Source organism: Triturus cristatus, chromosome 3_1 (assembly GCF_964204655.1).
Source record: "Triturus cristatus chromosome 3_1, aTriCri1.1, whole genome shotgun sequence".
NCBI lineage: Eukaryota > Metazoa > Chordata > Amphibia > Caudata > Salamandridae > Triturus > Triturus cristatus.
Genome location: NC_140583.1, coordinates 642,713,384 through 642,729,266, shown reverse-complemented (window position 1 = coordinate 642,729,266; position 15,883 = coordinate 642,713,384). Strand labels below are relative to the sequence as shown.

Sequence of the window (15,883 nt, the reverse complement as noted above, 5' to 3'; positions counted from 1 at the left end):
CGCAATGAAACACATTTTTAACAAAGTTTCCCAATTGAATAAAAGCAGCTTAACCATCCACACAAAAACATCGATTTAAAGAACCTATGCAAGACTGTTAACTCTAACCAGAGACTTTGAAAGGGAATGAATAGGAACATTAGTATGAAAAAGCAGAGAACTCTCGACAACAAATAATATTTGAACAATCTAACCCGAATATTACACATGCAGTGATAAGATAGATCGCGGGGAACCATGGGTTAAGGTTAAAAAATGACATCAAGGAGGAATCTGGAGAAGTTTTAAACTAGGAGACTAAAAGAGTATTTCAACTGTCACCAGATCAACATAACACAAAGAAGAGCTACATGCTGTACATTTTTATAGCAAAAGGCGCACAAATGATGGACGGAATGTGGAACAAATCAAACATTCACCCCCAATCAAGAGATCTGGGTTAAATCCATTGTTCTTTTGCTCACCGTGCCACCCCAGTTATTTTTATATGGCCTGAGCTACCTTTCTCTACATTTCCCAATTATTAAAAACTTGTCATTCAAAAGAAAGACTTAATTCCACTGGTTTTTGAAATGCAAGAAAATGAAGAAGCAATTGAAAACAGAAATCAAACTGCACTTGAGTGCAAATTATCCAATTTAAACTTAATGCAAAGTACAGAGTTTAAAAAAGTATGTTGCAAAAGGAAGCCACAGTAGCAAACACTTACCTCAGTGGGAGAGGCGATGAAACAGGCTGGCTAAGAACCAGACTATCATGAGGCGAGAGCTATAGAAAAAGGATGATGTGTTAAGTGCTTTTAGTATACATATGTATTCAAAAACACAAAAACTCTAACAGTCCCTCCATACATTACTTTTGACAAAAAGCAATATAGAAAACAAAAGCAAAACAATGTTAGACCAGTTAATTAATATCTCGAAAGACAGGGGAGAACCAATGATTTTCAGAGGGGAAATGAGGTGCCTTCAAAGAAGGAACTTTACCATGTTCTCCATTGTACCCCTTTATCAAATGAGCAGGTACAACAGTCAATTGTAGATGATGCACTTTATACAAGAATTGAGTCCAGTAAAAGCCGCATGATAACTCAAAATACTTCTGGAACCATTAACATGTACAAGGCAATTCTATTAAGAGTAAGTCACTAACTCGCCGAACGACATTTACTTGCTGAAAGTGCTGAACCTGTAAGTCAAACGTACCCTCGGCATGAGCTTTAATAAGATATACTTACTTTGGGGAGCTTTAAATTTGAATCTCCAAGAGACAGAGTACCACGAACTGAGCTGTACTTCAGACTTTAAACTATTCAGCATTTTTTTTTTCCACAGCGGAATTACATAAGGGGTATGTGGGGAAGGTCTTTATGTTCTATATTGGTCTCTGGAATTCAGATTTCACAGTGTCCCGAGGTATGAAACATTACCTTAATTTCCTTGGTCGTAAATTCCAACCCACTAAACCCTAAAGAAAAAAAAACAGAACTGCAATGGTGCTGGATAATGATATAATGCCAAAAATGCATAATTGGTCTGCCAAACTACTCCTGGCATTAGCCCATGGATTTCAGGTTCATGGAAGTGTCGAAGTTTGATGAAGAATAACATCCATCTGGGAGCTGTTTACTTTGTTACTGCTTTCCCTTTCTCAGCCCAAGAAAAACCGACAAATAGTTGATATCTGACCATTCAACATAAATGCTATAAAGTCGTTCTCAGATCAGGTCTATGCAAATGCTTCTCTTGCGGCTCCACTCCCGCTGCCAGCAACCTCGTTGCTCCTCTTGTCCAACCGGGAAGTGAATAGGCCTCAAAGCACAGGCTCCCCACCCAACCCAGACGCTGCGCTCTAGCATTAGAGCAGCTGCAGGATTGGTCCGAGCGACCTCATTTGCTGCGCAGACAGAACCTAGGAGCCTGTGGCTTTTCTCCAACTCTGTTGTGCAACACAGCTGGCTTAGATAAACATAAGTACGCATGTCTGCTTGGCCTCCTTCCTGCCATGCCTGGCCCCACCTCGCCCTATGCTCACTGCTCGGCTCAGACAGAGATAAATAAAATGATGATAATATCGTGCTATAATCATTTTATTTATCATCTGGTGGCTATGGGCAGTGGGGCAACGCTCCTCCGTCATTATGGAGGAGCAGCTCTCAGCTGTGACAGGGATAAAAAGTTGAAGGCAAGTTAGGCACTACATGAAAGTAATAACATATTTGGTTACTTTTACATAGGTACAAAATACAAGTTGCGATTAGGTAACATGTCGTAATTTGTGTTTGTGATTCAGTATTTGGAACGGGCATGTTTAAGGCATCACTTCCAAATACCAAATCTGAATGGGATGTATGAATGTTTTGCAAGCGAGTTGATTCAATAGCTGTTAGCACGACATTATGTACAAGCTGATGATAAACAAAATGAGAGAACATTGTGGCATAAAAGAAAATATTTATATTTTATTTGGCCTCATTATGCCATGTTATAGGAGGAATAAGGTTTCATGTGCAGTGTAACTTGCCTCCAGCCGTCAGAAGTGACACTGACCTGAACAAGGATCCTTGGCCTCTGAGGCGAGGGGAAGGGAACTCTGTGCATGAAGTGGCAGATGTGTCTGAGGAAAGAACACAATATAGTTAGAAGTGAACAGGCAGATTTACTTTGATATTTCTAAATGCATTCAGTTTCATACAACCTTCAAACTCACATAGTGCTACATCTGACATTGTAGCCCACGAGGTCCTGCTATATCACCTGTTGAGTAGCAGAGATCAAGGACTCCTTCCCTCCAAAGAGCCTTACTATTGTCCGAGCAAAATCTCAAAGAGGACTCAAGCATTGGATCTTTCTAGGCTTATATGGCTGCAACATTCTTGCTACCATTCCGAAATCTCATCTAGAACCTTTGAAAGTCTCCTGGCATGCAGTTTGATTTCTAGGACTGGATAGTCTGCACATATTTCTCCCATTTAAAAAAAAAAATTGTAATGCTTTATTTATCAAGATTTTGCAATAGCGTAACAGTCACAGCGCATGGCTGTTTTACAACAAAGAACATGCAGCTGTGCCAACATGCCCAAGAGCACGAACATAGTGACCATGAGTCCGGGTAAGGTCATCTCGGTACATTAACAGGAGGATCCAGTTTGTCCATAGGAGAGGGTCTCTTCAGGCTCAATCACCGTTTAAATGGACCATCCCTTCAGAAGGTCTTCCATTTTGCAATTCCCAATAGACTAGCTATAGGCGAGCCCCTAGACTGCCCCAGTCCCACTCACGCCCTTCAATAGCAGTACCCGCTTCAGCTCGCAATTTCTCCCATCTTATGATAGTTAGGCTGGCTGGTTAAAGGGAGGGCGATTTATATTATGTCTCTATACTCTGGTCATTCAAACTATCGGGCTCTGTAATTGAAACTCTCTGGAGGCAGCTGGCTCTTCTGCAGGTCAGAAGCCCTAATCCTGGAGTTTCCTGCCTCCCACAACCACAAGAAACTTACTTTGAATTAGACATTCTCTGGATATGCCCAAAGAATTTGGAACGCAATCCCATATAATATACCCACCTTATCATCCTTTGCATCCTTCAAAGTAGAATTTAAAAACCCTCGCCTGGATCAGCCCTTCTACTACCGCAACTCCCCATACGTCCCAAGTCGTGATAGCTACGATGATCTCAGCTCGCTTGCCCTACCGATTTCCCAATTGACAATATAGGTCTACCAGCTGACCTTATCTTTCATCACAGATCTGCTTACACACTTGTTTGTCCTCTACGTTCCTGGCCAATGTTCTTTGGTATAACATGGTTTTATTTGCTCTCTTTTACACTATCGTGTTACCTGTGTAGCACTGTCTTATTATTATTTTTGTATTTCTTTCTCTGCTATATGCTTTTGTTTTTCACTGTGCTATGGAAAACATTCTGATGAGCTTGGATCTTGTGAGCACTATGCAACAATGCTAAAAAAAAAAAAAATAAAAAAAAAAAAAAAAAATAAGAGAAATTTGCTGCATACATCCACGATAGGATTAGGAAACTCACTTTCAGAAAAGACTGTATATTCACCTCTTTTCACCCACCTCTCCGTACCAGAAGCAACTTGAGGAGATTAAGTTTGCAGAGCTGCACTTTATAAGTGTATTAAGTCACTCACATATTCTGATCCCTTCTTCAGGGCCGCAAGCTCAACCTCGAAGGTTACCAAAAGAGATTGTCTTGCAAGTCAATCAATGTCTCAGTCTTTAGCAGCAAGCATATGTGTTTAAATATATTAGAGGCATGCATTATGTTTACTGTCTATCCAGGGGCATAGCTTGATCAGTAAAATTAAGGGGGTGTGAGCTTCAAGTTTTCCAACAATCATGCTGGCATATCGTAGTAAAATACATTTTTAGAGAAGCAATGTATAAGGGAAATATAAGGAGTGGTGGAAAGAGAGTGGACTGCAGATTGTAAGGTACACTTAAAACACATTACTTTCTAAAATGATCAACATTTTTAAGACTTTCAAAACAGAGACAGAGTGTGAGACAGTGTGTGTGTTTTCTGCATCTGTATGCAAAAACTCAAGGTGAATTCTGACAGATTTCTCACCATACCCGACTGGAAATACCTGTGCCTAACTATTTACTAGAGAATAGATGTATTAGGGGTGTGTGACTACCTTGAAGCTACGCCCTGTGTTTAGGATACTGACAGTTTAACAATGTTTACATTTCCCTTTCAAAATGTGTCCCACAGGGAATTTCATAAAATATGATGAAATGCCCCCAATATGGTTGCAATTGAAGGAAATGCAGCATTAACATGTTGCAGCAAGAAGGGCCATGTGCTTGGATGGCATCCAGAACAGCAGAGAGTTGCTCGTAAGGATGGTTTTAATCAATGATCAGTTAAGGGTTTTGTGTTGGAGGCAACCCAGAACAACGGCCGGCTTCTTGAGTAGGATGGGTGTGATTTAGAATCTATCCCTGTGTAGACCAAGTCTCAATAACTACTTGGGACTGGAATCCGAGTGGAATCCTCCGGGTATCTCAGATGAGTACCAAACAAATGCAATCCTCCCGGAGTGACAAATCCTGTAGTTCAGGGAGGCTAGACCTTGTGCCTGGAATAGTGAAAGCTGAGACAGCATCACAAAGTAGAGGATCTGCTGAGCAGCTGTACTGTTACAACTTGCACTTCCAATGAGTTGTGCTACTTCTTAATTTTATTTCCAATATTTGAAGTGTTTCAGAGAAAGCCACAGAATCAACAATAAGAACTTCTATCCTAGAGGTTATGGACATTTTCGGTCCGTTTCGATAACAATCTACAGCACTGGCTCGCAAAATACCAATCAAGGATGTGTATAGACATGTATGGATGCATGTGTTATTTGTACAGTACGACCCTAGACAAAAGGCAGCAACGCACTCTACTTTCTGTTACTCTAACATGATGTGAACTCTTTAAAGAGTTGCATCTTCAACACTTTCCTAATTTTTGCGAGGTTGGAGCAATCCTGTTTGAGACAGGATTGGTTTTCCAGATTCTAGGTGAATAGATCAAAAGCCCTGGTTTTAATAAAATAAAACATTTAAACACGTCTTTATCTCCAATCTGTTGTTGTCCTGACTGAGGGTGTGCTAAAAGTCGTCAGAGACGGAGAGCTCCTCAGCTACATAGGTGGAGATGCTGGTCGCAATGGCTTCATAAAATATATTGCGAGTTTCAAAGATGGAAACGAGAAGAAGGGGAGCAGAACAATTGCATCGGGATCGGAGTAACTGGACATCTCTTCAGGCCCTGGATGAGATGTGATGGGGCTGGGAGGATACCCTGAGCAGGATCCAGTTTGGAGCCTGGGAGGCAATGAAGAAGGGCATCAACTATCTTTGTTTCGCTGTGCCTACCATCTAGGCTGGTATCCAGTATTTCTCTGATGCCCACACTACTTCATGAAAACCAGACAATTCATTTTACCATGATAGGTATGGCAGTTAATAAAATATTTTTCTTTTGGTTTTCCAATATGTCAACAATGTCTTTTTATTACACTTGATTTTTTTAAACCGTAAGGATGTTTTGTTAAGAACATTCATTGCCAAAAATCGGGGTTGCCGAACCTTTCTAATGACCAAATTCTATTTGAAACCTGGTTGGTTGTCAGAGGGCCGATATACATAAATGTCAATACCACAACATACAATGACACGCATATGCACCCGGATTTATCATTAAGTAACAAAAGAAAAGATTGCAGCACACAGCGATATTGGCATTTCGAAGAAAACTTTAATACCAACCATCTAAAATTGAAGGATAAAAACAGAATCTGAAAGATCATCGATGTGAATAGCAGATAAAATTATTTTTACACAAAGAGACAGGAGTAATGGAACAGAAACGTACTTCTCGATGGGCAGGACATGGGGACCGGAGATGGAGTAGCGATACAGAAACGTCAGAAACTTCTTAAAGGCGTCAAAGAAGGGCCAGTGGGAGAGGAGGCAGATGCACTTATTTGCATGAACCGTTTTGGAGGCTTCAGTATGTCCGCTCCCCGAAATCAAACCCAACTGGGTACACTGCTTGGTGGTGAGATGTTCTTCACCATATGGCTCATAGAACTGGATAGCAGCACCATACACCTGGAAAGAACACAGCTTTAGATACTAGTGGCTTGCATATGAGAAGTTCGAGTGATTTGTTTCTTCTGCAAAAGAACGCATACGTTTCTTCCCATTTTTTGCTCGCTGTATTGTAGTTTGGTAGAAACTACCTCATAAGCCTAAAAATGTTTAAGCACAAAGACAACGTGGGGCAATACGCCTATGATTTTTGAACATTTAAGAAGAATCCCGTTTCTCTGGAGCCTAAAATAACTTTAATATGCACATTTTAAAAAATGACCTTCTTCTGGCCTGTTACTTGAAATTTCTGAGGCGATAAGGTAACTTCAACTTGCTGCTCAGTTTTCACCCTTTACCAAACCTATCATTCCTAAGGATATCTTGATCTGCGGGAGATACTGAATTCTATCTTAAAATTCAGTCATTTCAAACACTATATTTCAGGAGTTCAGTTTCACCAGATTAAATACGCTACAAGACCACTTTGGTAAATCAAGTTTTCCATGTATAGCCACACAGGTTCTGCAGCATCCCAGCTATGCCATCACTTACTCACCTAGCTCATTACCCAAAGAATACAGTGGGAGTGAGAAATGATATGGAGGAGGAATGATGGTATTTATCTTCAAGTATATTGCGTATGTATACGGATCCTTGCAATGACAACACCAGCGGTAAAGCAAAACAGCCAGCTATTGGTACAGTGAGAACTGAAGACATCCTCGGTGGGTGTAAATACAGCCAACACGTGTTTCGTCAAATTGACTTCAAAAGGCGTGGAAGGTAGAGGTTGCTCCATGAAACAAGTAGATTGTGATTGGTAGTTACATAGGATATGCTTCACGTTTTGACGGAAAAAGAGCAGGCAAAGTGTGCGTTGTCCCTACTGCCATAGTCCTAAAATCCCTGCTAGTACAGATTTGTAATGTGAAAAATATCAATAATGAAGGTGTCTCCAGCACAGGCTTTTGCTTACTCGTCACCCTTCCTCATGAGTTACAATACCTGCATATATATGTTACAGCCTTGAAAAAGTAATGTGACAAAAGACATGTCAGCTGAATCTACACCCGCCACGGATGCATTGGATACTCACTCTATCAATATCTGGCTGTGTCTTGTAATACTGCTGGTGTTGTCATTCTAAGGCCCATAGTGGGTAAACTGGGCTAGCTTAATCATTGGGTGTCACCTCTTCTCCTTTAGAAATGCCTGGCCTATCAGCTTTTCTAGAATAATAAAGGGTTACCTTTTCCGCAGAAGCACCAGTTAATACGAAGGTGGAGAAGACAGGCAGTGGATATTTACTATTGGATGCCCAGCATTCAATGGTTGCCCCCATGGGCAGGCAAAAGAGAGGCACTGACTCAGGCAGCGGGAAGGACTCGTAATCTTCTTCAGGGTAACGGCATATCAAACCTAGGAGAGCAGGACAACAAAAAGGCTATTATAAAAGTTAAAGTGGAAACCCATATTTCAAACTGATTTTAAACGATTGCGCCAGAATATTTGGGGTTTTAGTTACAATCTGCATTTTTTTTAAATCACTGATCACAGAGCTACTTACTCTACATCTTCTTCAAGACAGTCTTTAGTTTGTGACATGCGAGAGAAGAATTGCATGCAACGTCCCATCACAACTTAAAGTTCACACTTGGAAATCAAAGGAATGATGGCTAAATGACAAGCAAACATCAAAGATGTAAGAACAATTATTACAATAATATGTAATCGTTCATCAATTTATTTGTAATCATTTGATCAATATTTAACAATAGGATTTTTAATGATTACGCTATTAGTACTGGAGGCTTGGCGATCTTAGTTATTATCCAGTAATGCAGCACACATCGCCACATTATAACACACATAGAACCCTTAAATTCCCTTCCCAGTCAGAAAAATAAGCCAACTTACTTACTTTTGCTGATATTTGCATATTAACTCTTCCCAGGGTATTCTGTTCTTCCAAGAGAACTCAACTGAATCGAAGAGCGAACAAATGGTAGGAAAATCACTTTAAAAGCTGTTTTGGAGGCGTGGGCAATATGGCAGCCAAGTAAGAGGTACCCTGCACTTCTATGTCTGCTGTGGAAACAATCATACTGGCAGGACACAACAAGGCTAGAAACACCACAAGGTGCGTGTGACTATGTTGAGAGTCCACTGTCGAGCTGAGCTCCCGAACCATAAGAGACCTGCAGTCTGGCATAGCAGAATTAGCCGTGACCGCACTTCGGCAGCACAACATCCAAGATGGAGGCAGCAATGCAGTGCCCTGAGAAAGCCCTACAAGGCAGTGCGGAGTGGGACTCAGGCCAGTTCTGAAGAGCAGATGCCCGTGGGACTTTAGTGGCTGGCTGGGATGCGGTGCCCCACTATATATTGAGCCAAGTTGGTGAAGCAACGAACTGCACCCTTCTATAGCCCCTGGATTCACACAGAATATGTCATCCCCTGGGACACACACACAGCAGTATGCGATGACGGAGCATAGCACGTGGTGGATGGTGTGCCGGCGAGGGGCGCCTGCCCACAGAATCAGCCCACTATGGAAGTGCTCCCAGGACCACGTGGACTGCACCACCCAGAGTGTCATTGGCATGGAAGGCATGTAAACATAGTCATGGGGGTTAGTGCCTCCTGCCTGGATGGCCATCTGTACGTAACTCATGAGGCCTATACCCATGGGCAGCAATTACATGATGCCATATACCCACTGGGAAGGTTCTCAACCCCTGCAAATTACAAGCAGCCACATGGGCCAGTCGCATCAGAGACACCAGAGATAAGCGATTTTCTGTCTCGGCCAGATAGGAACTTTAGTCCAGGCATCAAAAAGTGGCGATCCGAGGGTGCTGTAGGGCACAGTTGACACTTCCCGCATCTTTGAGGCTCATGGCCTGCTTCCCAAAGCATCAGGGATGCCTATGTCCAAGGGCAAGAAGGTCCATACCCTGAGAGAACTGCTCACACGCTCTGCAAACAATACAACCAAGAACGACCCGACAACGCAGAAGGCTTTCCCCGCAGAGGAACAAGGAGATGACACCGCACCCCTGACCAGAACATTATGGGGTCCTTTTTGATTCCCTCCATGAAGACCTTCAAAAGTAAAAAGCATGACCTCTGTCAAGATATGCGAGAAGTGAAGCAAGATCTGGTGGAGGTAGAAGATAGGGTTTTCATGCTGGAGGACAACAAACAGAAGTAGGCGAGTAAAAAGAACATCTCCAGCAGGAAGCACTACGCCTTCAGTAACAACAGGCAGCCCTCGAAGGGCATATTGAAGTCTCTAAGAAAACCACTCATGCAGGAACAATATCTGAATAAGAGTGCCACAGGCGGCGTAAGGAACAGACATTGCCGTCTTCATGAGGGCCCCATTCAGTCAAATCCTGTCCCCAGACACAGAAAGCAACATTCAGCTTGACAAAGTCCACAAAGTGGGTTGCCCTGGAGAGAAAAATAGGCAACTGCCGTATAGCCTATAATGTGCCCACGACTTTGAGCTCAAGGAGACTATACTCTAGGGGGGCCCAGAGTGTTCAACCCCTCATTTCAGGAACTCTCCATGCACAGTTTTCCAGAGACACTGAGTTTTCAAACCCATCACTAAGCACTTCAAAATTAAAGACATAGTCTATAGTTGAGGCCACCCATTCCGCATTATATTCCACTCAGAGAACAAACGGCATCAGATTAAGACACTAGCTGAGGCTCAGTGGGTCCTCAACATCCAGGAGGATGCCCCAGGAGTATCACCAAGAAGATCCTGTGGGGCCACTGCTGGGCACAGTGATGGATGGCAGGAGGTCTCCGAGAGGCCTGTGTCCTGACACAATGGCACAAGGAAGACAGGCGGTGTTGCGCAAACTTAGTGAAGAGGCAGGCTCTAAGAACATAGAATGACCACCACAACACCCCTGATATTGCAAAAGATGTAATGTACCACAGACCGAAATTCCTTTGCCCCATTCTGAAAAGACTGGGGATGGAGAGGGAGAAGTGGAAGAAGGGAAATTTTCCTGAGCAGAGAACAGTGACCATTAGCGTGTCCGCTCAGACCATTGGACACATTGTTCGGATTACATTGGTGCATGGACCCTACGTTTATTATGGTTTGGGGAGATTTTTGAGGTTACACTCACACTACATTGACGAGCTTGCCCTCATTCTACATTTTTACAAGTGTGTCCCCAAATACCACTATAGAGGTGAAAATAATTAGCCTCAACATGCAAGACTTAAACAACCCTGTTAGGAGGGCAGTAGTGCTCTCCTTTTTAGAACAGAACAGGAGAGATGTTTGCCTTCTATGAGAGATGCACCTCATAACAGGACTGGGACAGACTGAAAGTGCATCACTTTCCACAGCAATACCTATCCACCAGACCGACAAAAAAAAGAGGAGGTGGCAAATCTTCTCCCCCCATAAGTTTCACAGAGAGGTGATTCACAACTTTGCCAAAATAAAGGGAAGAGCACTAGCTTATCGCATAGGGAGGGGAGGGTGACCACTCACCATTGCAACTATTTACCAATGAGAACCAGGAACAATTCTTACCGGTGTTGTCCTGGAGGCCTTTGGTCCCCGAATCCCACAGTCCTAATAAGGGGTAACCTCCATCTGGAGCCGAACCATACCTAGACAGGCTGGGCCAGAGCTATGGACTGACCCGGAGGCGTGGGGAAGGGGAGTTGAGAAGAGAATCTATCAAGGGCGTTTGGCATGGCTGTGGGAGGGTGGATTAGAGGACCTGCCATGGCTTACACACATGGATCTTAGAGATTACACATACTACTCCACTGCCCACAAAACATATGCACGTATTATTTTCTGGGTACCCCAGTGCTACAAGACTTAGTCCGTGAGGTACGTATAGAACCCAAGTCACTCACTGTCAGATAACGCCCCACTATCTATTTCCCTCAGGGTGGAGGGAATATGGCAGTTCCTTGGGTCATGGAGAGTGCGAGATGGTATTATGCAAAAAATGGACAATGTCTAGTGATGTTTCAAAATATTGCTAACTTCATGGAGGCGAACAACATTGGCGATGTCAGGGAAGACTAGATAGCCATCTCTGCCACTGAAAACAAGACTTAATGGGGAAAATGGTTAGAGTGTCAGGTAGAAGAACTCAAGGCTTTCCACAAATGCACTGGGAAACTGAGAATTTGGCAAAAGCTGGAGGCGGTGCAAACCCAACTTAAGTGACTGGACCTAGATAGGGCAGGTTTACAACACAAATTCTACATAGGGGGGAGACAAATGTGGCAAACTATTAGCACACAAGCTGCATGCTAAAGAGAATAGCAACAGAGTAGGCGTCATTCTCAAAGCAGGTTGGATGGAGGACGCCGAAGATGAACATATAGCTGCAGCTTTTAGGGATTTTTACCACACTCTACTCCACCCAGGATCTGCACAACAATGGTATCAATACCTATTTGCATCACGCCTAGGTGAATAGACTTACCACACAACATGCTAATAAACGAAAAACCCATTCAAATAGAGGTGATCATAGCAGCTACAGCACAGTTGAAACCCTTTAAATCCCCTGGGCAGATGGCTTCACTTTGTATAACAAAACATTCTGTCAACCACTGGCACCCATCTTCACTAGACTCTTCAACTCCCTCATGGTCAAAGGGAACCTGCCACACTCTATGCTGGAGGCTTCCATAAAAGTTATCGCCTAACCCAGGAAAGATAACTGTTTGTGTAGCTCATATAGGTCTCAATAGCGACTCAAAGCACTTCATCAATATCCTTTCTGCAAGACTGAACCTCACTCATGCCCGCACTGGTAGACCCACACATGACCGGATTTATGCCACGTAGGCATAATATCAAACATATATTAAATAGTGTGAATAAAGTTCAGCGGGCCAAGTGGGAGGTGATGCTACTTGCTATTGACACTGAAAAAGCGTTCGGTAGGGTTCAGTAAACGTACCGGATTCCTACTCTGAAACATTCTGGCTTCGGTGGTCTTAGAGATCTTCATTGGCTACCCATTGAACAGAGGATTATCTTTCAAATAACTCTGTATTGTTTTCAAAGCGCTTCAAAATAAAGGACCAAAACTATTGGAGGCTAGACTGAGGAAATACACCCCAGGAAGGTTGCTACTTTTGTCCACACTTAATTTTGTCCAAGAACATAGGTTTTGCAAAGTGTGTCAAGGAGGACGTGCCTTTGGTGTTAAAGTGCACAGTTACGGAATACGTTTCCATCCCAAGTAAGATCTCAGACTGACCTGTTTAAGTTCAGGAAGGCCCTTAAAACTTGTCTCTTCCCTAACTAAGACTGGGAGGACACTTGGACTTCCTCTACTGTATCCTTTACCCTATTTCTGCCTTTCTTGATGATTTTAGCAACATTAGTGCCAGGATACCATTCTGGTCACAGTGCGCTCTGTAAATAACCAATACAAATACAAATTTGGGGATAGGTTCTTCAGGTAGATTCTCTATGGGTACATTTCCCCCACAGCAGTGGTATGGGTGAAAAGAGTTGAGTCAAGTTTCTATTCCATTACAAAGTGGGACTTGAAAGGGGTGCCCACTTTCTTCGTTATTTGCACTCTACATGAAGTCCATGACCCAGCGTGTCCAAAACGACCTGTTAGTTATTGGGGTGAGTTTTGCTGGGGACACTCACATTATCTGCTTCTATGCAGATGACCAGATAGTGGTTATTACCTCCCTACTGGCCTTAATATCTGAGCACAAAGACTTTGGGGAGGTCTCTGGCTTTAAAGTTAACCTAAAATATTCACAGGCTCTTGACCTCACGGTTCCCCAGACCAACTAGGCCCAATTGACTGCCCAATACCCGATAGCCTGGGCCGCCACATCCATCTCATATTTGTGTATAAAGAGTGCTCCAACTGACAACATGTGAAATCTGTCTTAAATCACTGGCTACAGTATCACCTTTGCAGGCCACATTGCAGCCCTAAAAATCACCATTCTCCCCAGGGTTTTATTCCTATTCCAGGCCTTCCCACTGACCCCGCCACTCAATACCCTGAAAATATACAGCATGAAAGTAACCACTTTGTGCGGGGCAGGAAGAGGCTGTGAATGTGTCATACCCTTTTATATAAATGGGGGGAGTGGGGGCAATGTTTGCCTAATATTACTTAACTCAATACTATCAGGCAGTACAGTTGAGCTATATAATAGAAAAGAGCAGCACTGAAAATGAGAAACACTGGTGCTTCATGGACCAGGCAGTAGCGGCCACACATGTGGGTGGTTCCATGGCTTACTTGGAAACATCGGGCCAGGGGACTTTATTCATGTACTAGTTAAAGAAACACGCAAGAATTCTGGGACAAAGTGCCACAGCATAGGAACAGGACATCCTATCCATCCCTGATGATGTCAATTCTTGACAACCCCGAATTTACCCCAGGTCTCCAACCGAATAGCTTTCTCCTTTGGCAACAGGTGGTCTGTAAAAGAATTGTTCAGCTGTTTGATGGGGATGAGATCATTCCATTTGACAAATTGAAATCAAACTACCAGCGCCCAGAAACTGAATGCTTACACTGTCTCCAGATCCAGCACTGGGTCACACATCCCTCCCTCAGACCACACACTCAGAGGGCGATTACTCTCTTTGAGAAATCACTCTTTTGAAAGGACGAGGATAGGTGTATAATAAGCAAGCTCTATGCTCTCCTAGCCAAGTCCCCGCATGGGAGATGAATGCAAGGCAGAAAAGATAGGAGGCAAAATGAAGGCGGTACCTTTCACACAAAGAATGGGAGGACATCTACTACTGCATATGACAATGCTTCTAGTGTAGAAACAGCTACAAAGATCGCTACATACTGCTGCATGACCCCAGCACGCATGCACAAATGGTACCCCATCACAGCGAGCACGATCTGACGCACCAGGAACACTGCTACACACCTCCTTTGACACTGGCCAAAGGTAACTTAATATTGGTAGATGATCCTAGACGATATTTTTTTTTTTTTTTTTTTTGTTGAAACCGTTTATTACAATCTCAAATATATACAGGCATGGGCCTACAACCTTCCGGCCGGCCGCTAAAAGTGACAGAGATAAATGACATGTATACAATGAGGCACTTGGCGTTACAGAGACGCTGAAGCAGGAGGTAGCAACAACGTGGGCCACATGACTCTGAGCTCACAATACGGTTTCGTTTTATACAACACAACAACATAAAACCACACCCGCAAGGCAACCCGAGAGCGAAAATGACAATATATGCTCCTCAAATGGGGGGACCCCAACCATACACTAAGATCGAAGGAGGGGAAGGGGAATAGGTCCGGGACTGGGAAAGCACTGTGCCCGGGATTAAGGGAGGGGGTCATCTAGGGGGACGGAGCTGGTGAAGCGGGAGGCAACAATGGCGGCTCGCAAATACCCCCGCGGTAGGCGTTCCAGGGGCCCCACATCTTCAGCCACGCCCCAGGCTTACCCCGCGCCACATACACCACCTTCTCTCGGAACATGCACCAATCCATGTGTTCTTTCCAGGCCGACACAGCCGGGGGCCTCTGGGATCCCCACAGTTGAGCGATGTCACGTTTAGCAATCATATAACCCAGCGTCACCCATCGCGTCTGCGGAACCGAGTAGTCGGTCGGTTCCCACACATTCAGCAGGCATCTCCTCGCTTCAGGCACCAGCACGACATGCGTAACCGCTCGCAGGACCTCATGCACACCACGCCAGAATCGCTCCACCCTCGGGCATTCCCACAGAATATGTAAAAAAGTCGCCAATGCACCGCACCCACGCTTACACAGTCCATCCTCGGCATAGCCCATGCGCAGAAGCCCTGGCCCCGTCATGTACACCCGGTGAAGTATCTTAAGCTGGACGAAGCGAAGGCGAGCCGGGATGGCCACCTCCTTCGGGGAGGCCACCGCGGAAATCCAGTCCTCGTCGTCCAGCTCCAACCCATCGGCAACCCAAGCCTCGCGGAGCCCAGTCAGTAGGCCCGAGCGGTCATTAATCAACTTCTTGTAGATGAGGGAGATCGTGCTGTCCGGAACGTGGCCATCTAGCACTCTATCCTCCAGTGGGGAGGACTCCGGGATGGCGGCCACGTCTGGGAAGACAGAACCCAGTGCGTGACGGACCTGCAGGTATCGAAAGTATTCACTGCCCTGCAGCTGAAACTCCGCCTGCAGTGTCTCGAATGTTTTGAATCCTCCCCTCGTCCAGAGGTCCCCCACTGTACTGATGCCTATCGTGTCC

General features: G+C 44.2%; 1 protein-coding gene across 1 annotated transcript in view; it reads right to left on the bottom strand.

Moving 5' to 3' along the window:
* DENND4A (DENN domain containing 4A) overlaps positions 1–15,883 on the bottom strand; it is an 811,018-nt gene that overhangs the window by 347,032 nt on the left and 448,103 nt on the right. The window contains exons 10-13 of the mRNA XM_085644632.1: positions 7,869–8,038; positions 6,399–6,637; positions 2,550–2,616; positions 710–768 (exon numbers count right to left, since the gene is read on the bottom strand). Coding sequence (XP_085500758.1) covers positions 710–768; positions 2,550–2,616; positions 6,399–6,637; positions 7,869–8,038 — 535 coding nt within the window. The remainder of the gene's footprint in view (positions 1–709; positions 769–2,549; positions 2,617–6,398; positions 6,638–7,868; positions 8,039–15,883) is intronic.